Genomic DNA, 23208 nt, shown 5'->3' with positions numbered 1-23208 from the left:
CTTGTCATCATAAATGCACTGCAACAACTAGGGGGGCAAGTCCACTTCCCAACAATGTCTACAGATCTTTTCCCCGAAATTTTGGGATATACTCAAAACTTAAATCATCACGTCAGCACCACTAGCAACTATGCTGCCGATGTTAGCAAGGTGCAAGACTCCAATGTTCAAGCTCATCATTCGGTGGACCTTGGTCAAGTTACTTCGGGCCACCCCCTTATGGTAGAAGCCCAGCTTAGTTTGGGTACTTACTGTTCTAACTCCCTTGATAGTACCTCCTCATTTTCTTGCTCCAATTATGACTTGGCCCATGAGCCAATTCAAGATACATGGCCCCAAACCGATGAACAAAGCCAACCCCTAAAGTTGGGTTATACTATGTATACCAACTCTAGAGATCTTACTCAACAAGACAACAGTCAAGTGAAATTTCGCTTAAGACGAAGAAAGACAAAACTTTTAACAATTCATGGGACTTTACAGAGACACGCGGATGACATAGAAGAATCTACAGATGACTCAGATGTTCACATGGGGAATAAACGCCATTTTCAAAATGTTGGGGATTCTCATAAACATCTTTGTATAACAAGATCTATGCAATCAGGAGATGAAGAAGCTACTGTGAGTTCAGAAGATCGAGAAGTTCAGGGTATGGTCCAGATTGGGGAAGCTTTGCTTATTGGGGACAATTCCAACCTTTATGCTTTTGAAGGAGATATTCAGAAACAGCTTCAACAAGAGGAGGCTGACTGGAGGGCTGTCCAGTAAGTCCTTTGTTTCCTCTGCTTTGGTTAGGATTTTTTCTATTTTCTTTATAAAGGTTCTCTCTTGGAACTTATGTGGTCTGGGTAGGGCTGGAAAATTGCGGGCTGTGGGTAGGCTTATTGATATTCATAATATTGAAGTGTGCTTCCTTCTAGAAACTAAAATTAAGACTTGCACAGACTCTCTCATTTTTCGTGTTTGGAATAATAGCAATGTTAATTGGGCTTGTAACGAGGCTGAAGGTAGTAGAGGGGGTATGATTGCTCTTTGGGATGATACTAAATTTCAAGTTTCATCTGTTGAATATGGTTACGGGTGGATTGGTCTATACGGTCAGCATATGCAAAGTGGTTTTATCTGTGCTATTGTTGGTGTTTATGCCCCTTGTTCTATGTCAGAAAAAAAAAAAGGATCTTTGGAAGAACTTGTGTATCCTTAGACATGCCTTCCCTATTCCGTGGTTGATGGTGGGAGATTTTAATGAGACTTTGAATCAGATTGATAGAAGCAGTGGCTATCTTCATATTAAGGGCTCTTCAGCTTTTAGGAATTTTCTGGATTCTTGTCACCTTATTGAGTATCAACTGGCTGGAGGTTACTTCACTTGGTTCAGGAATTGCTTGATGAGCAAACTAGACCGTGCTTTCTCATATGAATCCTTTCTTCTACAATTCTCAAATGTAATGCTCCATCGATTACCTAGAGAAATGTCAGACCATTGCCCCTTGCTTGTTTCTGATTCCCTCCTAGAGAGCGGTTATCGGCCTTTTAAATTTTTGGACTGTTGGCTTCAATTTCCTAACTTCAAAAATATTATTAGAGGCTTTTGGTTTGACGGGTGTACAGCATTCCCAGGACGTTTCAGATTTATTAAGAAGCTTAGCTTTGTAGCAGCTCAACTTCGGCGATGGAACAAAGATGATTTTGGTGATCAGGAGTACAAGCTTCAGGTTGTGATTTCCCAAATTGATGAACTAAAGAGAAAACAGGAGGCTGATCCTCTATGTCCCTCAGATCACCTCAAGCTTGAATCTCTTATAAAGGATAAATGGACCTACAGTAATAGAGTTGAATGCAAGTGGAGGCAGAGATCTAGACAGTTGTGGTGCAAGCTAGGGGATCGTAATACCAGGTTTTTCCATTTGATAGCTAACTTCAGAAGAGCTAAATCTCATATTATGATGATCAATCATAAGGGGGCTGAACTCCGGTCATTACCAGAAATCAAATCTGCTGCTGTTGATTATTTTTCTAATCTGTATAGAGCTCCAATTGGGAAGAAAGCAGAGATGGGTCCTGTAGGTTTTAAAAGGTTAAATTCAAAGTTGTCTCTTTGGCTAGAGCGAGATGTGACATTGGATGAAATTAAAAGATGTGTGTGGGATTGTGATGGTTCTAAGAGTCCTGGTCCAGACGGTTTCAATTTTAAATTCTATAAGCTCGCTTGGGATTTTATTGCAGAAGACTTATTGGACCTGATCACTGAATTTTTTAGAACAGGGTCTATGCCGAAAGGGGTTAACCTCTCCTATATCACTTTGGTGCTGAAAAGAAAGGTTACTATGGAATTCAAATAGTATCGCCCCATTAGTTTGATCCATGGTATTTACAAGATTATTGCGAAGATTTTGTCCAGCAGATTAAAGGAAGTAATAGGCAGCTTGATTAGTGACAATCAGACTGCTTTTATAGCAGACAGACAAATTGTTGATGGTTTTATGGTAGCTAATGAAGTGGTTTATGATCTAAAAAGAAGTCGAAGATCGGGTCTCATCTTCAAGGTTGATTTCCAAAAAGCTTTTGATTCAGTTCTATGGGATTACATTGATGAGGTGATGACTTACATGGGTTTTGGTGCTAAATGGAGAGGGTGGATTTCCTCCTGCTTGTCTACTAGTCAGGTTTCAGTCTTAGTCAATGGCTCTCCTTCCCCTAGGTTCAAAGTGGGGCGAGGTATTAGGCAAGGTGATCCCCTATCTCCCTTTCTTTTTAATATTGCTGCTGAAGGTCTATTTGTTCTCTTCCAACGTGCGGCATCCTCAGACATCTTTCAGGGTATTGATTTTGGCTCCAATAACTTCTTAAGTCACCTTCAATATGCAAATGACACTCTTGTCTTTATGCCAGCTAGTTTGCATGCCCTCCAGTCAGTTAAAAGAGTCTTAAGGTGGTTTGCTCTATGCTCAGGCTTGCACATTAATTTTTTTAAGAGTTCTCTTATAGGAATCAATGTTGATGACTCCTGCTTGGATGAGTTTGCAAAATCAGTTTACTGCAGGCATGATTCTCTTCCATGTAATTACCTGGGAATGCCTTTGGGGTCTAACCCTAGAAGGATTTCAACATGGAAACCCGTCATTGATAAGTTTCGAAAGAAACTCACTTCGTGGAAAGGGAGAATGTTAAGCATGGCCGGTCGCATTTGCCTTATCAAAAGTGTGTTGAACACCCTTCCTTTGTACTTCATGTCCATCTTCCTTATGCCAAAAGGTGTGTGTCGCTTACTTACTTCCATCCAACGCAAATTCTTATGGTCAGGAACTGTCAAAATGAGAAAAAATTGCAAAGTCCAATGGAGCGTGGTTGTTAGAGATAAGGATAGGGGTGGCCTTGGGATTGGGTCATTGATAGCCAAGAATAAAGCAATGCTTTTCAAGTGGATTTGGAGGCTCTCTCTTCCTGGTAATGAGCTGTGGAAGAAGATGATATTCAACAAATTCAAGCCGGTGTTTGAAAATGGTTTCCCTATTTTTAATAGAAGATTGTCTTGTATCTGGAGGGATATAACATCCCTTATGACCACAACAGACTCTGTCTCTTCAGCTTTAGCCAATAATTGCAGATTTGTAGTGGGAAATGGCTCTCTGACTCGATTCTGGTCTGATGTTTGGTTTGATAGCTCTCCATTGAAAGTCATCTACCCTCGACTCTACATTCTTACCACTAAACCGAATGCCACAATTGCTGACATGGGAATTTGGGAGCAAGGAGAATGGAAGTGGGAGTTAGCTTGGAGGAGACAATTGTTCCTCTTTGAAGCTGAGCAGGTCGTCTACCTTCTCTCATCTCTAGAAAGCTTTCGAATAAAGGCAACAATTTTAGATAAAAAAGTCTGGTCCTCTTCAACAGGTGGAGGGTATACAGTTAAAACTTGTTCTCTACTTATTGACAGGATTGTGAATCCAGGGCTTAGAACTTTCAAGGCTTCGATATGGCAAAAAGGGGTCCCTCCTAAGGTTCAATCTTTTCTTTGGCTAGCTGTTTAGAATAGATTGTGCACTAAGGATTTCTTACTTTGCCGTAATATAATCCCAGTTGATCAAGCCTTTTGTATCTTTTGTGAAAATGAGATTGAGACTTCAAATCATCTTCTCCTCCATTGTAGACCAGTGTGGAAATTATGGATGAAATTCTTGGATTGGTGGGGTATTAGTGGTTGCCTTCCCTGCTGTGTGGATGATCTTTTACATCAATGGCCCAACCTAGTGTTCGGAAAATTCCAGCGTAAGGCTTGGTCTATGCTTTCTTGTTGTGTTAGCTGGAGTATATGGCTTATGAGGAACAAGGTAATCTTCAATGATGGAACTGCGACCTTCGAAGATATTTTCTCCTTAATTCTTTATCGCCTCTCAAATTGGCTCAAGTCTGCAGATAAGTTCTTCATGGCTACTGGCACTACTTTAATTATGGGTCCTGAAGGTATTATAGATTGGTCTAACACCAAATAAAGGCTTTTAGCATGGCGTATCAGCTTTTTCATTCCTAATGTCCTTTTTCGGTTATGTATCTGTTGACTTTCTTTATGTGTTTGTTTTTTGTTATTGTGATTCTTTTTTTTTTTTTTCATGTATCTTGTTTTTGGCTACCTTCTGGTTAGCCCTTTCAATATATCGACTTATTCCAAAAAAGATTGGAAGAGAAGTGCTACTGCAGAATAAGGTCCCTTTTTCCCTACCATTGTCTCTCAGACTCCATGTGCTTGAACAGAGAGAGAATTGAGAACCGAAATATTTGTTATTTCCAGGTCAGGAGTGTAATGTGAAGGAATCTTTATGATAAGATTCTTCAAATCAAGGTTTACAATACCGTTCTGAAATTCATTCCAAATCTTCATTTGATACTAAATGTATTTGTTAAATAATATTTATGTAGTCTTATTTATTAAGGGTAGAATAGTACTTTCAGTTTAACCTATATATACTTTATTTGTATTTAGGTTAAGACAATGCATTCATAATATACAGATTATTCAGAATTCTAGTCTCCTTTTTGTGTTTGATCTCAATAAGTTTAACAATATTATCACATATAAAATATTTTTTATACATTTAAAGAAATTTAACCATATTTGTTGTTCTTAATTTCTTTATCGTTCTTGTTCTATTTCTCTCTACTAATTAATATTGATTTGCTAATATAAAGCATGATTTTATAGTTAACATAAACTACAACTTTTTTTTTTTTTCAACATACATTAACTATTACATTCTTTGACTTTTTTTCATAGAAGTAATAAAAAAAAAATTGAACAACAGAAATCCACAGCTATTACAACTTTTTATTCACAGCTGAAGCAAGGGGGCATGCAGAGTTAAAGAGTCATCCTCACCTTCTAATGTCCACTTCAATCCAGTCTCCAGTCAACACGTTCTGGCAATAGCTTTATTGAACAGAGTAATAATTACGCCAAGCAATGGAGCACTAATGACTTTGCACACATATTATATATTGTTTTTCACGACCCAAAAAGTCTTTTTTAATTATCCAAAAGTTCATATATATCAACTTTTCCTGTGTAGTTGGTTGGTAATGTGAATGATGAGTGTATTTTTCTTAAATATTTTTTTATTATAAATATATTAAAATGGTATTATTTTTTTACATTAACACATCACAATTATAAAAAATCATTTAAGAAAAATACACTGATTCTATGCAATTTTATATTATGTATTCTACACAATTTTATTTTTAAATTCTAATCGACAAATTTACAGATGGAATTATGTCTTTGGTATTTTCCAAAGAGTTGAAAAATATTTACTGTATATGCCATAATCACCAACAGTTAAAGAATCATCTCAACCCAAAAGCTTAAGCTATTAGGTGAGGTCCCATGATATGATTTATATTATTCTCTAACACACCCCCTCAAGTGAAAGCCCTTTGGGCTTGAAACTTGCACATACCCACATTTACCTTGTGCTTAATTTTGATCAAATAAATGGGGATGGTGAGATTCGAACTCGTGACCACTTGGTCATCAAGGCTCTGATACCAAGTTAAAGAACCATCTCAACCCAAAAGCTTAAGCTATTAGGTGAGGTCCCAGGATATGATTTATATTATTCTCTAACACCAACGTCGTTATTCCATCGGTAATTTACCAATGGAAATATAGACGGAATAATTTTGTCGGTATATTTCCAGCAGGAAATTTTTTTGGAGTGCATTTTTTCATTTGTAAAACCATCCGAAGTGTTTTTTTTACCTATAGAATTAGTGAAAGAATATGGAATTACCGACGAATGTATTATGTTGGTGAATTAGTCGATAAAATTTTTACCAACAAAATGGTAATCTTATGCCGACAAAAATTTTCCGTCAATAAAATTGTTAAATATTGTAATGTGAAAGCAACGCAATATAAATTTCCAAAATTGACATTTTTATCTAATGTGAAGTGTTCCTGGGGACATCTACCCCTCTGTGCCTAGTTGGCTTATCATCTCAATACTGATTTGATCTTCCTTCGCATGTATTGATAAATTTGATCTTACGCAAGAAGAACATTGCAAGAACAATTCATTGACAAATGGAACTTCTCAGGAAAACAAAGCTCATACTTATTTCAAGGTTCTTGCTCTTAAGATTCCCAAGTTACTGTTGGATTGGCACTAAAAGATCTTTCTTTCTCACCATCATCAGGGAAACCAGTCTTCATTTCTCACCTTCAAGTGCGGCAACTTACAAAGGCAAAAAATGACCTTCTAGGCTATGTGTATGGCATAATTCCTTTCACTTTGGAGCCGATTTGCTTTTCTTTTTTTTTCTTATCTCTTTTCTTTCATTTTTACGTTTGAACTTTCAAAATTTTAGAGCAACTCTTTAATTTTATTTTTTTTTAGATTTGATCCTTCTTATTTCAATTAATATATATTTTTTATTTCTTTATATAGAATTAAAATTGGTTTCAATATCATCAAACTTTTAATTTTTTTAATATATCAGATTTGATATCTATTCTTTTAATTTGCTATTTAATTTATTTAAGATTATTTTTTTAAAAAAAATTTTCATTTAATTTTTTATTGTATTTCTTTTTACTCTGATAAATTTTTTAAATTGATTTTTTTCTGATTTCATCCTTCAATATTAAATTAAGTTTTTTTAATTAAGTCAATTCTATAATTTAACAATTTGATCAATTTCTCTTGTTCTTTTTTTTATCCTAAAAAAATACTAACTTATGGAAAACCCCAAAAACATAAGTCGTACTTTTCCATTACAACATGGTTCAAGTCAAACACATGAGGCACTGCGGTTTGGCTTCAATGGTTGTTTTTTCTTTCTAAGAAATGTATTTTGGGACTAGTTTTTGTGTATGGAGACTGACTTCACTTTCCTCATCATTCTCTAACTTAGCCAGTGGCTTCAATGGTTTTTTTCTTTCTAAGAAGTGTTTGATTGAATCAATAGAAATAAATATATAAAATAAATTCATTTCATGATATTTTTAGAATAAATTTTTGTATCTTTAAAATAAAAAATATAAGAAGACGTGTCTTCCTCTATCCTCACTGTTTTCGTTTTTTTATCAAGAGATAGTTACTGCAGTACATTATGAATTAAGATTGGCATTTTCAAGAAAAAAATTCTTTTTCAAAATTTGTTTTTAGGTTATATCTGGTACAAGGAAAAAAAAAAAATCTCACCTTTTTTATCTATTAATTTTTCACTCCTCTTCCTCTTCATGTTCGATGCAAATTATAGAGGGGGGGGGGGGATATTGAAGATGAAACGTCTCAATATAAATGGGATTAAATGTCACTCTCCAAGCATGAAAGAGAAACCCAACCCTTCTTTGAAATGAAGCGATTCTCACTTCATATTTAATTTATTACTTATTTATGTATGTATCTCATCTTTCATCGTTTATTATATTTAAATTCATAATCTATTAAGGTGTGTGGTATATATTCATTAATATAATTTATAAATCTAATTTATTACAAGTCTCATCATTATCTAAATTCTTAAACACTTCATCTTTTTAACTCATTTTAGTTCTTTACACTTCATTTTTATTTTTGTCACCTCAACATTTTCCTTATAATTTTTAATCTCATATCAAACGCAATATTAATATCACATGGTACAAGAGACAAACCTTAAACATGTTTAGGCTATTAGAGTCCAAAAAGCTTGTCCAGGTACACATTACTCGGAAAAAGTATACTTTGACAAGCTTTTTGTAATAGTTTTGCGTGAAGTAAGGTATCATTAAATTTGTGAGAAAAGGGAAGGGACAAAACAAATGGATCCCATATAAATATCCATATGGAAAAAGCCCTCGAACTAGAACCACATGTTCAGATCTTTGAGAGGGATAATATCAAAACAAAAATCCACAATGCCTATGGCCCATTTACCTGTCTGCTAGCATTCAATCAAACTTCAAGTGGAGCACAGCAAGGAGCAGAAGCTGTCTTCTGCTCATTTTTAAATTCCTTCAATCATCTTCATCTTCTTTCTCTACAAAGACTACACTACGCCATAACTTACCTTTCTTCACTATCAGATCAAATGGATCTTTATGGGGCAGATTATTCTCAAGCACAGTTCCTAGAGGCCTAAAAGCCTTAAACTCAGCAACAAAACCTGCAAAATCACCAGGAAGATTGGAAGACTAAGAGAAGTGCTACTGCAGAATAAGGTCCCTTTTTCCCTACCATTGTCTCTCAGACTCCATGTGCTTGAACAGAGAGAGAATTGAGAACCGAAATATTTGTTATTTCCAGGTCAGGAGTGTAATGTGAAGGAAGCTTTATGATAAGATTCTTCCAATCAAGGTTTACAATACCGTTCTGAAACTCATTCCAAATCTTCGTTTGATACTAAAATTTTCTATATCAGTTCATTTTGGCGCGTCTCAAAACTAGTATTATCACTTATAAAATATTTTTTATACATTTAAGGAAATTTAACTATATTTGTTGTTCTTAATTTCTTTATTGTTTTTGTTCTATGTCTCTCTACTAATTAATATTGATTTGCTAATATAAAACATGATTTTATAGTTAACATAAACTACAACATACATTAACTGTTACTACAACATACATTAACTGTTACATTCTTTGACTTTTTTTCATAGAAGTAAAAAAAAAAAAAATGAACAACAGAAATCCAGTACTATGAATCTGCCACTTTATTGTTGTTCCAATATCAACTCTACTTGGTATCTCGTGAGGTGAAACCTTCATTGAAATTGTGCTGCAATAATAAAAAAAAAAAAAACATATAACTATAGTCATGAATACTTATAGTTCTATACTCATAGAATTAGAAATGTTAGACTTATCAAATGAAATAGCAAAGAAAAGATAGTCTAACACAAACTTTGCTAATAAAACCTCAAAATATCAAAAGCTTGCAAAACTTACTTGAATTTACCAAATGCATTTTTTAATTTCTTCTTGCACCATACATGCGAGCATTCTTCTTTGTTCTTCTTGCCTTCAGATTCCATTGACGTTCAACCATCCTATGAAACCATGCAGGTCGTCTTGTTCTAAACACAATATAACCCATTGTGACTCCAAAGACAAACCCACATCCATACCCCATTCCCACAGCTTTCCATCCAAACCCATCTCCTTCATTAAAGTTTGATGGCGGTAATGGTGGTACCACGCCATTGTTGCATTTTGTTGGCATTGGGATTCCACATAAACCCAAGTTTCCTTGAAATGCGCTTGGATAAAATGTGCTGAACTGACGCTCCCTAGGTATGGGCCCTTCCAGTTTGTTTTGTGAAAGGTTTAAGACTACAAGAAATGTTAGATCTGTCAACTGCACAGGAATCCTTCCCGTAAGCATATTTGAAGACATATCTAATGCCTCTAGATTGGTTAAAAACCCTAATGATGATTGGATATGGCCTGTAAGGAAATTGTGAGAGAGGTTAAGTTGATGAAGTCCTTTAAGCTTTCCAATTGGTTTTGGAATCTCACCGGTGAAACTGTTACTTGATAAATCAAGTCCTCTGAGGATACTTAGGATTTTCACAAACTCAACTTCCAACCCTTTCCATGTCATTTGTATTGAATAGGTGTAGCTAGAGTAACCTCTTGCCGTCATGTAATACTTATCTAGATCGACACTAATCATTCCTTCAAGACTATTGAAAAGCTCTTCTGGCAATGCATGGTCCACTCAAATTATTTTCAGAGATGTCAAGAATATGTAATTTGGAGAAGGAATTAAAAGTAACCGGACCCTTCATAAAACCTTGGAGTTTATTGGATTTTAGAACAAGAATCTTTAGCTCTGGAAGCATTTCTAGGAAATAGGGGAATGTATCATCAATCTTATTGTTTCCAAGATTAAGAAACTCCAGCATTGTGCAGTTGACAATAGACAACGGTATTTTCCCTTCTAATTCATTGCCATTGAGGTTGAGATATTCCAAGTTACTTCCCTCTGAAAATGTTGATGGAATAGTGCCTCGGAGATTGTTCATACCTAGATGCAAAACTGAGAGTCTGTTGCTGAAGTTTCCCAAACATTGTGGTGCAGAACCACTCAAGTTATTGTTGGAAAGATCCAAGACTCGAAGGAATTTTAACTTGCAAATTGAAGAAGGAACCTCCCATGTCAATTTACTGTTGGATGCAAGAATAAGAATTCCCAAGTTCTCTTGTTTGAAAATTGAACTTGGGATTGAACCATGCAAGGAGTTATTGCTCAAATCAAGGTATTGCAATGAATTGTGTTGGAATTCACCTATATTGCCTATGAATTGATTATTATGAAGGTCCAAATTCAATAAAGAAGGGAGAGCAAATAAAAAGGATGGTATCATCCCATTGAGTTGATTGTTTGATAAATCTAAACCTTCGAGCAGGGTTAGGTTAGCAAAAGAATCTGGAATCTGACCCATAAAATTATTGGAACTGAGATCCAAGTAATGAAGCTTCACAAGGTTTCCAAATGAAGATGGAATCTGACCATTAAAATTGTTGTTTGTGAGGTTTAATTGAAAGAGCCGTGTAAGATTACCAAACAGAGCTAGTTTTGACCCAACAATGTTACAATTACTAAGTAATATATACTCTAACGACTTTAAATTTCTGATGGAGTCATTTTCTAGATAAATTGAAATTTTTGTATCAGAAAGGTCCAACAGCCAGAGGACATTACTCACATTGGAGGAAGGAAAAGAGCCAGTGAGGCCTTCATTGTCTCGCAGAATGAGTAATTCAAGGTTTGGTAGGAGAAAGATATTACCCGGGATTTTCCCTTGCAAACCACAACCCCCAAGGTAAAGAGATGACAAAGAAGAGGACAGATTCGTCAAGGAATTAGGTGCAACCAAAGACATATTTACAGAACTCAAATCGAGATCTCTTAGCTTGGTTAGGTTTCGAACAAGCTTGTCAAAAGAAACTGGTTCTACACTTAGATGGTTGTTTCCAGAGAGATCAAGAGAAATCAATTTGGAGAGACGGGAGACTTCTAATGGAACTTGGCCTGCGAAATTGGAAGAATTTAGATTAAGATGTGTCAGATTGGAAAAATGCCCAAATCGAGAAGAAATATGGGAGGAGTTGAAATCATTGAAAGAGAGATCGAGCTTCTGAAGATGATGAAGAGAGAAGAGAGAATTATAGGAATGGAGGGTGCCATAAAGCATGCTGCAAGAGAGGTTCAGTCCAGTGACTTGCCCGGTTTTCATATCACAATTGACCCCATCCCACAAGCAGCAATCTGTACCGTCTTTCCATGACTCTGTTTTTGGAAAGGGATATTGACAATAGTAGCGCTCCCAATAAGCAGAACTATGAATGGGAAAGGATTGTTTGAATTGAAGGAGAGAAAGACTTTGGTGATGAGCACACAAATGAGAAGAAGAAGAAGAGGAGTGATTTGAGGAGAATGATGATGAAATTGTTGTATGAAAATGGAAGAGAAATAAAATGGAACAGAGAAATTGAGTGAGGGATAATGAAAACTTCATGTTGGATTTGCAGGATTCAAAGTCTATTTGGAATTCTGAACGATTGGGGAGAGATGAGAAATAAAGAAAGGCACTTTTAGTAGTATTTATAGACAAACCAATCTTAGATTCTTCTGTTCATTCAGTTTCTGTAATTAAAAAAAAAAACTTGAGTGCTAACAACTTGGTCTGTCCTTTTTCTTGACCCCAAAGTTATTTTATATATAAAAAAAACCTGTGTAAGAAATGAAATTTCTTACGCACTAACAACTTATTGCAGAGATGTTTTTCTATACTGTATTTAGCAATGAAATTTCTGCGAAGCTTGCCTTGACCATCAACAACGAAAACGAAAGTTCAGGATATATTGTATATGAAAAAATATAATGTTATAAATTATTTTAAATAAAATAAATAATAATCAAAATAATAAAAATTAAATCTAAAAAAATAAAAGATAAAGAAATTAAAATAATAATAATTAACATTTCATAAATTATTTCAAATAAAATAAATAACAATTAAAAGAATGAAGACCAAATTTGATAGATAAAAAATTTCAATAAAAAAATAATAAGGAAAAAACAAATAAAAATTATAAAAATATGGACCAAAGTTAATATAAAAATTAAATTTTAAGAGATGAAATTGAAAAAATAAATATTCAAAACAAAATATATATAGTAATCAAAAGTTTGAGGACCAAATTTGATATAATCAGCAAATAATATGATATTTTTAAATTTTTCACAACTTCCAGAAAGTGTTTTCCATCCAAATTTTTCAGGAAAACACTTTTTCTGGAAACCAAGTTAAATTTTTCTTTGATCGGAAAGTATTTTTGATTGACCAACTTTTTTAATGATAAATAAATATAAAATAATTTTAAAAATAATTTTTTAAAAATTACTTTTCAGAAAATAACATGGCATAAACGATGTTTTTTTTACAGCATCAACAAGGGAAAACCAATCGTCGTCACTTTGGTCTGTCCTTTTCGTCCTTGACCTCCAAGTCTTCGGAACTTGTATATGTTATCCAGTAAGTGGTCCCTTTGTTGACTATACAAGAGTTGTTGTCTAACTTGTCAAGCATAGTTAATACAAAGGAAGGTTGGTGTTGGTCAATCTTGTTTGGTGTTACTGTGTGGTTCCTTTGGAAGTACAGGAATTGTCGCATTTTTAGGGAGACTCTAGAAGTGGCAGGGCATCCTTTAATGGTTATTTGGGGTTTGACAAAAGAGATAATGGGCGCTGGACACCATGAGGAGCTTAATACTTTGATTTCTAAGAAGATGAATGTTGTGGGATGGAAATACCCCCCTTCGAATTGGATGAAATTAAATGTAGATGGATGTAGTAAAGGCAACCCAGGTTTAGCAGCGGCGGGAGGATTAATTAGGGATTGCATGGGCTCTTGGATTAGAGGTTTTTCTATTAATACTGGGATTGGTACTTCAGTTCGTGCTGAGTTATGGGCGGTGATTACAGGGCTAGAGTTGGCTTGGTCTTTAGGCTTTCGCAAGATTATTTTGAAATCTGATTCTTTGGTTGTGGTGGATCTGCTCTTGAAACAATCCGTGAAAGATGATGCACACTATGCCTTGGTTAACAGAGCTCGTGAAGCTCTAAGTAGAGATTGGGTAGTCCAAGTGCAACATTCATACAGGGAGGTGAATGCTGCTGCTGATTGGCTTGCTAACTATGGGCTCTCCAGGAATCTCCTTTTTAAGGAGGATTCGACAATCAATGAACCTCCAGAGGGCTTGTATTGGTTTTTATACTATGACTTGATTGGAACGGTGTTCCCTCGTTTAATTTAATTTTGGGCTTTAGCCCCGATTTATAACAAAAAAAAAAAGTGTGTTGGAAACACGGCACAATTAATTTCCAGAATTGACATTTTATAACTGTAGATAATACTATATAGGTGCACTACGCTGTAAGTTGTCCTACATTTATTTCAATATAAAAAAAATGTTAAGTTGATAAAACCATTTCTAAAAAACAAAAAAAAATCAAGACTCAAGGAATTACTTGATGAGTTTAATAATTTAAAAATATAAATAAAAAATATTATGAAAATTAATAAACTTGCAAAAAAAAAAAACAACCTTGAGTCCTAACAACTTGATCTGTCCTTTTTCTTGACCCCAAAGTCATTTTATATATAAAAAAAATTATGTGAGAAATGAAATTTCTTGAGCACTAACAACTTAGTTCAGAGATGTTTTTCTATGTCGTATTTAGTAATGAAATTTCTACGAAGCTTGCTTTTACGAAACTGAAGGTTGAATTATTCAATTGCAAATATTTCCATACAATTGTTTGGAAACACTTTCCTGCGAAATTAATTGCATATTGCTGACTATACAAGAATGTTGGAAACACGGCAATATTAATTTTCAAAATTGACATTTGCAGCAAGTCTATGTGCTAATAGATTCAATTTATGCTCTTACTAGAACTTCCTTTGATTTCTTTACCAAGAAGGAGGATGGGTTGGGTTTCAACTTTCAAAATAAGTTGAGTTTGAGTTGATTTAATCAATTAAAACTCGGTTTATATTATTTTTTTCCCAAAACATAATGGTTTTTCATTTTTTTTTTTAAGAAACTAGTATTTAAAGAATTTTACATATGTTAGTTGTTCTTAATTTCTTTATTGTTTTTGTTTTAGTTCTGTCTACTAATTAATATTGACCTGCTAATATAAAAGGAGGGTTTTATAGTTAACATTATATCATTGACCCGCGTCATGTTGCGAGTCAAATCAATTTTTTAAACATAAAAAATATTTAAGTGTTGATAATATGTTTTCTAGTAGAAAACAAATATTCAAATCATGTGGGAATTAATTTGATATAATTCTGTCAACTTGACGGGTCCAAAGATAATTTGGACAACCGTTAAAAACACAGTTTAATTAAAAAAATTTCAAGATGATATATATTTTTTTATAAAATATTGAAACAAAAACATATTGAATTATGATACCAGAATAACCTCAAAGAAAACGAATCAAAATAAATTATCAAATTCAATTCTCATTCAACACAATATTGAAATTGAAAAAAAAAAACAATTAAAAAAAATAAATAACTTGGGTCAACTTGGCCTAACCTGCTAAACTCGCAACTTGAGTCATATAAACAGGATTACTTCATAGAAAGTAAATAAAAACAAATTTTAAAGCTCAATTCTTAATCAATCTAATGTTAAAGAATAAAATTAAAAAAAAAATCAATTAAACAAAAGATACAAAAAAATAACTCGAGTTAACCCAGGTTAACTCGTCAAAGCCATGATCTAGGTAATGAAATTACGATAATTTAATAAAAAGCAAGCTAACAAAAATTATAAAATCTAATTTTAAATTAATTAAATATTAAAAAATAAAACTAGCTATTTGAATTATAAAACTATAATAACCAAACCCATTAAAAAATGAAATTGAAATTTTATTTAAAAAAAATAAAGTAAGAGTAGAAACCATGGAAATATGTAAGGTTCTATCAAATTGACTTCAAATTGCGCACACTAAATTGTTGTTACTTGGCAAAGTAATAATTATGCTTAGCAATCGGGGCCATAGTTTTAAGACCCGGCCCGGTGGTCGGCCCGGTCCAAGGCCCGGGTTCCGGGTTTTGACCAGGTCATAGGGTCTTGACCGGGTCGCCAGGTCGGCCTGGTCAAAATATATTTTTTTTAAAAAATCAAAACGATGTTGTTTTAGCAAAAAAAATAAATAAATAAAAGTCAACGTGTTTGCGGCCGGGTCTTGCCAGGTCAACCGGGTCTGGCCGGGCCAATTCCCAAGCGGGTTTTGGCCTCCAACCAGACCGGTCCCATGCCCAAGTCAGCTGGGTCCCGGGTCGACCCGCCGGGCCGGTCCGAGTTTTAAAACTATGATCGGGCCACTAATGAGCGCCCGCCTGGTAATGTATAGCAGTTTAATTATTTTATAAAGATTTTTTTTTAATTGAAAATATATTAATATGATATTTTTTTAAATTTTATTTTTAATTTTTAATATTAATTCATTAAAATTATAAAATATATATAAAAAATCAATATTGATATTCTAAATGGATTAAATAGTGTTTTAGAGGTTGCTAATATTTCTTTAAATTAATGAATCCTTTTAGTATTAAAATAACTAAATAGTTGACAAATCTTGATTAGTAGTATTTTGTTTTTTTTTAAAATACTTTTCTTGGTTATCGTTCCTTCAATTGATATACTTTGATTTTTCCCTTTTCTATTCTAAATAATAAATAATTTAAACTATGAGATTATGTATACATAATTGAAAAACAAAATGATAAACAAAGTCATCTTCACCTTCTTATGTACAATCCGCAGCTGTACAACAAGATTAAGTAACCAATAAATTCATTCAGCAAATATTTCCACACGAGGAGAAGTCCCTTAATTCACTAACACAAGTGCTAATTATAATAAATAAGGTAGTTAATTGTGAAGTATTTATAGTAAGATAAAAAAAAATTAAAAATCATGACAGCTTAATTTGAATGTTCAGAGATGTTTTTCCAAATTGTATTTAGCAATAAGATTTATGCGAAGATTGCTATGCTCACTAAAATATAATTTCCAAGAAATTCAAGCCACAAAATCGGAAGAAAACTTCTTAATAATTTACTATCCTAGTTTACTCACAGCTTAAGCAAGGGGGCATGCAGAGTTAAAGAGTCATGCTCACCTTCTTATGTCCACTTCAATCCAGTCTCCAGTCAACACGTTCTGGCAATAGCTTTAATGAACAGTTGTTAGAAAAGTACAGACAAACAATGGAGAATTAATGGAGTTTGAAGGTTCTTGCACTCAATTAGATGCTGTGGGATTGGTCGTCCTAAAAGTCTTCGATCGGAACTTGGATGTATAGATAGTGTCGACTCTTCATGTGGTGCTGAATGTGAAACTGAGGGTTGAATTATTCAATTGCGAATATTTCCTCGCAAGGAGAACTCCCTTAATTAGTTGATAACTAAACAAGAGAAAGCAATAGGCAATGGTCCAGAAGAATATTCATGTGGTGCTGAATATGGAACTGAGGGTTGAATTGCGAATATTTCCTTTAACATTTTTTGTTGAGATCAAGTCTATTTAAGTGATGTGCAGCAAGTATATGTGCTAATTAGAACTTTTTTTTGGTAGCTCGTCCGGCATTAACAATACGTTATTTATATTAATACATTAAAATGATGTAAAAACATGAGAATATTGGTTTCTTGTAAAAAATGAATAAAAAAATAACATAAAAATACTATTTTGATATATTTCCAAACAAAAAAACATTTTAAAAAAGTAACATTCACCATACTAGCATGCTCTAATAATAGAAACACGACAATAATGATTTCCTAAATGGTTTAAATATGTTTCAGGGGTTGCTAATTTTTCTTAAATTAAATAATCCTTCTAGTATTAAAAGTAATTAAATAGATTTTTGACAAATTTTGATCATTCTTATTTCAGTAATTTTTTTAAAAAAATACTTTTTCTTGCTTATCAATCTTTCAATTTATATACTTTGATTTTTCCTTTGTCCTTTTTCTATTTTAAATAAAAAATAATTTAACTATTAGATTATGTAAACAAATAATTAAAAAATATGTATGTAGTAAAAAATTGAAAATTGTAAACCCTTTACCTAGATGGTTCAATGAGTATTTATAGCCCCTGAAACTTGTTATTTTGTTGGAGTTAAGAGCCTGAAGAGTTATTTTCTTCTTATAGCAATAATAAAAGATAAATATATATGTTGTAACCCATTTTTGGGTCCCCATGAAAAATAAAATAAATAGCCAAAAGAGGTTAGAAAAATAACAGGAGGCAGAAGCGCTCGGAAAACAGTCAGAAAATTGGTCAAGGAATTTAAATATACAAGGATTGAATTTTTGACAATATATTCTTGAAGGATGAAAGCCCTATTGAGAAGAAAAATTTGAATTTTGAGGAGAAAAGCCCAAATTTGGATGTTTATGGACTTAATTGGATTTTTATTTGAATTTATAGAGTATTTGATTGCAAGAAAAATTAATTTTTAAGTCAATTTGGGCTTTAATTAGAAGAAATTTAAGTTCTGGGGCCAAAATATATTTGTTAGGAATTTATTGGGTCAAATCAGGGGCTTAATTGCATAAATATTGAAGTTTAATGGCCAATTAGGGACTTAAATAAGAAAATCCGAAACCAGGGACCAAATTGGAAGAGGCGCGTAAATGGAGGGGCTGCAATTATTCGGTTCAGGGGCCTAATTGAAGAAATTGAAAGTTTATTAATCAATTGAGGGCTCAATTGCATAAATCAGAGGCCAAGGACCAAAATGAAAAAGGCAGCCAACAAGAGGGGCGGGGACCGAATTTGGAGGGCTGATTTGAAGTTTGGCCATTTAAATGAAACGGCGTGTTTTATCCAAAACGACACCGTTTCATATATATAAAAAAAAAAGAAAAAAAAGAGGAAGACCAGAACGGTGTCGTTTTGAACGACACTGTTCATCTTCCTCCTTCCCCCCGATTTAGCAGCAACAGAAGACGAAAATTTTCAAAACCTTCCCGCCTCTCTCTCCTCGCCCCCACCGAAGCCCCACGAGACCACCGAACGGGTCACTGGCCGACTAGCCGTTGCATGATTGAAGGCGCACTAGCAAAAGGCACACCGGTTTCCTTTATAAATAGAGAGACCGAAGGAGAGAGAGGGCAACCCGAAGAGAGAGGGAGAAGAGAAATAAGGCACGAAAGAGAGAGAAGAAGAGAAACAAACTGAGAAGAAGGAAACCGAAACCAAAAACCGAAAGCAAACCGAGACAGAGAAAGCCACTGAGAACAAAAAAAAGAGAAAGGGGAGGAGGAAGAAATTTTTCGCCACTGTTAGAAACAGCAGCAACGCCGCCCGGAGTCGCCGTCCACAAGCCACGCCACCGCAGCCTCGCCAGCAAACCACCGCCGCGCCAGGTACGCTCTCTCCCCTGCATTTTTTTTCTTTTTCTCTTCTTCTGTAGGTTTCGTCTCCTGCATGCAGAATTATTTTTCTTGGTCCGAGATCGGCCCAGTCACCTTTCTTGGGCCGAGAGCGGCCCAGTCACTTTCTTGGGCCGAGATTGGCCTAGTCACTTTCTTGGGCTGATCCCGGCCCAATGACTTAAGGGGTTGTGCCCGGCCCAGTTAGTTGGGCCGGCCCAGCCCTTAATAATTAATATATAATTATATTATATTATTATATTATATTATGTGTGTGTGTATATATATATATTTTATTTAAAAAAAAAAATAAAAAAAAATCTAAAAAATGTTGTTGTTTTCTTTTCATATATATATATATATATATTTTTTTTTGGGGGGTTTGTATTTTTTTTTATATACTGTAGAGGTATAAATTTAGTATTTAAAATATCCGATTTTCGTCGAGACACCCGAAATTTTCAAAGATATTTTTTTTTTTGCTTTCAAAAATTTCTAAAATTCCTTAAAAATATTGTTAATTTTTCCCCTTACATCTTTTTAAAATGACTTAATATTAGTTTGTATTTTTATGTTGTGGAGATACAAATTCAGTATTAAAATACCCGATTTCGTCAAAAAAAAATATATTGTTAAAAAAAAATAATATTTTCTTGCGTGTTGCATACGGCCAATACTCTAACATGTTTTGAATGTTCTTTTTATATATAAAAAAAAATATTGGAAGTTTTAAAAATGTGTTTTCGTATAGATTTCTTAAACACAAATTATTTTCTTGCATTTCTGGATTTTACAACATGTTTGTAAAACTCCAAAGGGTATTGACCAATATTCCAAAAACTATAAAAATCTTATTTTTAGGGAGGAAATTCATTTATTATTTACCGTTAATGTTTGGATAAAGAAATCCTTAAAAGGATGAATATCCAAAATATTATTGGGAGTAATAAATCCGCACACATTCTTGAAAGAAGCCTTGATTATAATCGAGGACATTTCAAAATTTTAATTTTTTTTATTTCACGATTTACGAGTCGCAAACTCTTGAAATACTAAGGGAAAAATGAGCTTTCAAAGCACATGGAATCTCCTTAGATTTCTATACAAAATCAATTGACGAGACTAGAAAACACCAACACCATAGATTATAAGAGCAAAGCAAACACCAAGCAGCTTACCTTAGGTAGGGCGTATTAGGGGTGCTAATACCTTCCCTTTACGTAACCAGTCCCTAGCCTTAGAATCTCTGAAAGACCAGTTAGGGTTTCTAGTAACCCAAAATACTAGGTGGCGACTCCAAAGAACCAAATCAGTAAAACAAAACGAAAGTAGCCAGTCGAATGTCGCAAAACAAATTTTCATTTTTTTTGGGTGCGACAGGATGGCGACTCCACTGGGGACCCTTGGACTAAGCTTGATTTGTTTGTTTGTTTATGTTATGTGTTATTGGTTTTTGTTTTCTTATGATGCTTTGTTCAAAAGCTTTAGCATATATCTTTACATTCTATCATACATGGCATAGTCATGCATCACTTTATTATTATTATTATGTTTTGGAGGGCACACACATGTAACTCTAAGTTTAAGTGGGGGACTAGCAGCTTGCCTTATGACTTGAGTCAAGGTTTAAGTTTGTGTAAACCCCAACTCTTTGCTGAGTGTTTAGACTGATTGTGATTGGTACACGTACCATCCCACTATCTGCTAGACCTCCATATCGCCTTTACGAAGGTTGATCACTGGAACAACAAGAGACCCTCTTTTAGAGACCCAGTAGTAAACCTACCCTATGTCTCACGTAGAGGAATTAGAACCTATCCTTAGGGTGTATGTTCCAGCATATCTTTTGCATCAAAACAAGTCTAAACCCCAATGCATTTTGAATTGCAGGACTTGTGAATGAAATGGCCATCATCACTAAATCTTCCATCTTAGAGTATGGAAAAAATTCTGAACTGTCACAATTGACTGAAGGAGATTGTCTTAGAAGCGATGCTAAGAAGATGTCACCAATCAAGAACCTGAATTGCATATTGAATGAGGTGAACAAATTAACGACTCATTTTCAGAATGTGGATAAAGATGCATTTTTTAGGAAATACGGACGTTTGATGGAAATTGCAAAGGTAGAAGTTTTAATCCCAGCTGTGCGAGCTTTAGTTCATTTTTGGGATCCAGACTACAGATGTTTTTCCTTTGGAAGCATAGACTTGTGCCCTATGGTTGAGGAATATAGATTGTTGACCGAGTTTCCCAACGACCTGTATCGGATTTATTCTCCTTTAAGATCCGACAAGATCATCCCTGAACTGTCAAAGCTGCTCAGAATCTCCAACTTGGAAAAGTTTCTGGAAAAGAATGGTACCGGTTTGAAATGGAGGATGCTAGAATTGGAAAAGAAGTCAGGAGTAGAAAAAGAGAGATTGATTGCCCTAGGTATATTTGGCCTTGTGTTGTTCCCAAGTCAGATTGGTGTAGTGAGTTTGGAGGCCGCTGCTGCTTACGTGGAGTATGAGAATACACGAATCAATCCAGTGGCTGCTATTTTAGCCGAAACAATTTTGACACTTAACCATTGTAGGAGGGCCGGAAAAGGAGCAATGAGATGCTGCACGCAACTGTTGTATATTTGGATGGTTAGCCATATCGAGACAAAGAAACCTGTCTTCAACAATTTTTGGTGGTTCACCCAAAAACCCCTCAAGTTAGTAGAAGAAGAAGAATGAGGAGATCTAGACAACCAGGGTTGGGTTGATAAATTAGAAGGTTTACCTAATAGCGAGTTTAAGTGGAGTGCCCAATGGGTAACGACAGTGAAGGTCCTAATGAATTGTGGACAAAGGCGTTGGGTACCATTGGTGGGGATTACGGTTATGTTGAGTTATGCTCCTGCCTTAGTTGGTAAGACAACTTGGGGGCATGCAGTTCGTTCCTAGGACTATGGGAATCGCTCAATTCTCTGGTTTGTTCAAAGATCCCATGGCAGAAGAGGTTTTGGAGATCATCAAACAAGATTGGAAGCATCTAGTGTTGGTGGAGATAGCAGGGTTGAGAGATCCAAGTGTGAGCGAAGGATATGTGAAATAGAGAGACTTATCTACTTCAGCCACGCCTTGTATAGAAGTCAAATCTTCTCCAATTGTAGCAGAGCCTATTAAGAGAAAAAGGTTGCTTCAGCCATGCCTTGTGTAGAAGTCAAATCTTCTCCAACTGTAGAGGAGCCTATCAAGAGAAAGAGGGTTAGTAATGAAGAAGACTTGAGAAGGCAAGTGGAGAAACTACGAATAGAATTGAGCAAGAGCAGAAAAGACAAAGCAATGTTGGAAGAAATGATGCTAGAACAGGATAAAATGAGAACATTTCTAGATGAGCAAATACAGTCTAGAGATGCGAAAATAACAAAGCTGGAGTTAAAGTTGGTTGAGGAGAAGATTGCTAAGGAAGGAAGTGAGAAGGAGCTTAAAGGGTTGAGTTTGGATTGGATGCAAAGTTGCTCTGAACTTGAAGCAATGGAGATGGACTTTAGCGATTGCCAAGAAAGTGCAGAATATTACAAGAAAAATTTGCGCAAGTGCAAATTCGAGCTGATGGATAGGATTAGGAAGTATGAGGATTTGAATAAGAAATATATGGAGTTGGAAAGCGAAAAGGGAGGATTCGAGGATGTTAAAGCAGAGTTAGCAGTCAAGAAGAATGAGATAAAAGTCATGAGGATAAAGCTTGACAAAGAACGGGAAGAGTCAAAGTATTTAGACGAGAAGCTAGTAGCAATGGAGAAGCACAAAGATCAAATCGACGCCAACAACACTGCTTTGAACAGAACCAACATGTTGCTCATAGAAAAAATGACCAAAACAGATGAGCAAATGGACGAAGCTGCTGCACATGCTCGAATTGTTAGAATCAATTCGCGGAATGTGGGGGGAGACATCATTCACTATCGCCGAAGCCTAGCTGAAACTGATGCCTTTCTAGGGAAGATTGAGAACCGCGGCTTTGCTTTCTTACCTTTGGCTAAGGAGTTTAGGGAGGAAAGGGATTAGCATGTTGTATTTCTTTTATTTCTAAATGTATTTTTATCCAAGCGTTAATGAAAAGGGCGTTGACCCATCTTCTTATGCAAAAATCTGTCTCTTGGTGAACATGATTCAAGCAAACGACTCGAAAGGCAGAACTCCTATCAAAGCAATGTGACAAGAGAATGCTTATAATGTGATGGCTGTTATTCGTTCACA

General features: G+C 34.7%; 1 protein-coding gene across 1 annotated transcript; it reads right to left on the bottom strand.

Moving 5' to 3' along the window:
* Positions 1-8980: 8980 nt before the first annotated feature.
* LOC118046711 (receptor-like protein Cf-9 homolog) lies at positions 8981-12135 on the bottom strand. Its single transcript, XM_073403556.1, is given in 3 exon segments — positions 8981-9264; positions 9435-10197; positions 10199-12135. Coding segments are annotated over 2 exon segments (2553 nt in total). The 5' UTR covers positions 12011-12135; the 3' UTR covers positions 8981-9264; positions 9435-9456.
* Positions 12136-23208: the final 11073 nt, after the last annotated feature.

Source organism: Populus alba, chromosome 12 (assembly GCF_005239225.2).
Source record: "Populus alba chromosome 12, ASM523922v2, whole genome shotgun sequence".
In the NCBI taxonomy this organism is placed as follows: Eukaryota; Viridiplantae; Streptophyta; class Magnoliopsida; order Malpighiales; family Salicaceae; genus Populus; species Populus alba.
Note: the sequence above shows the minus strand (reverse complement) of the source record. Positions and strands in the feature narration are given on the sequence as shown.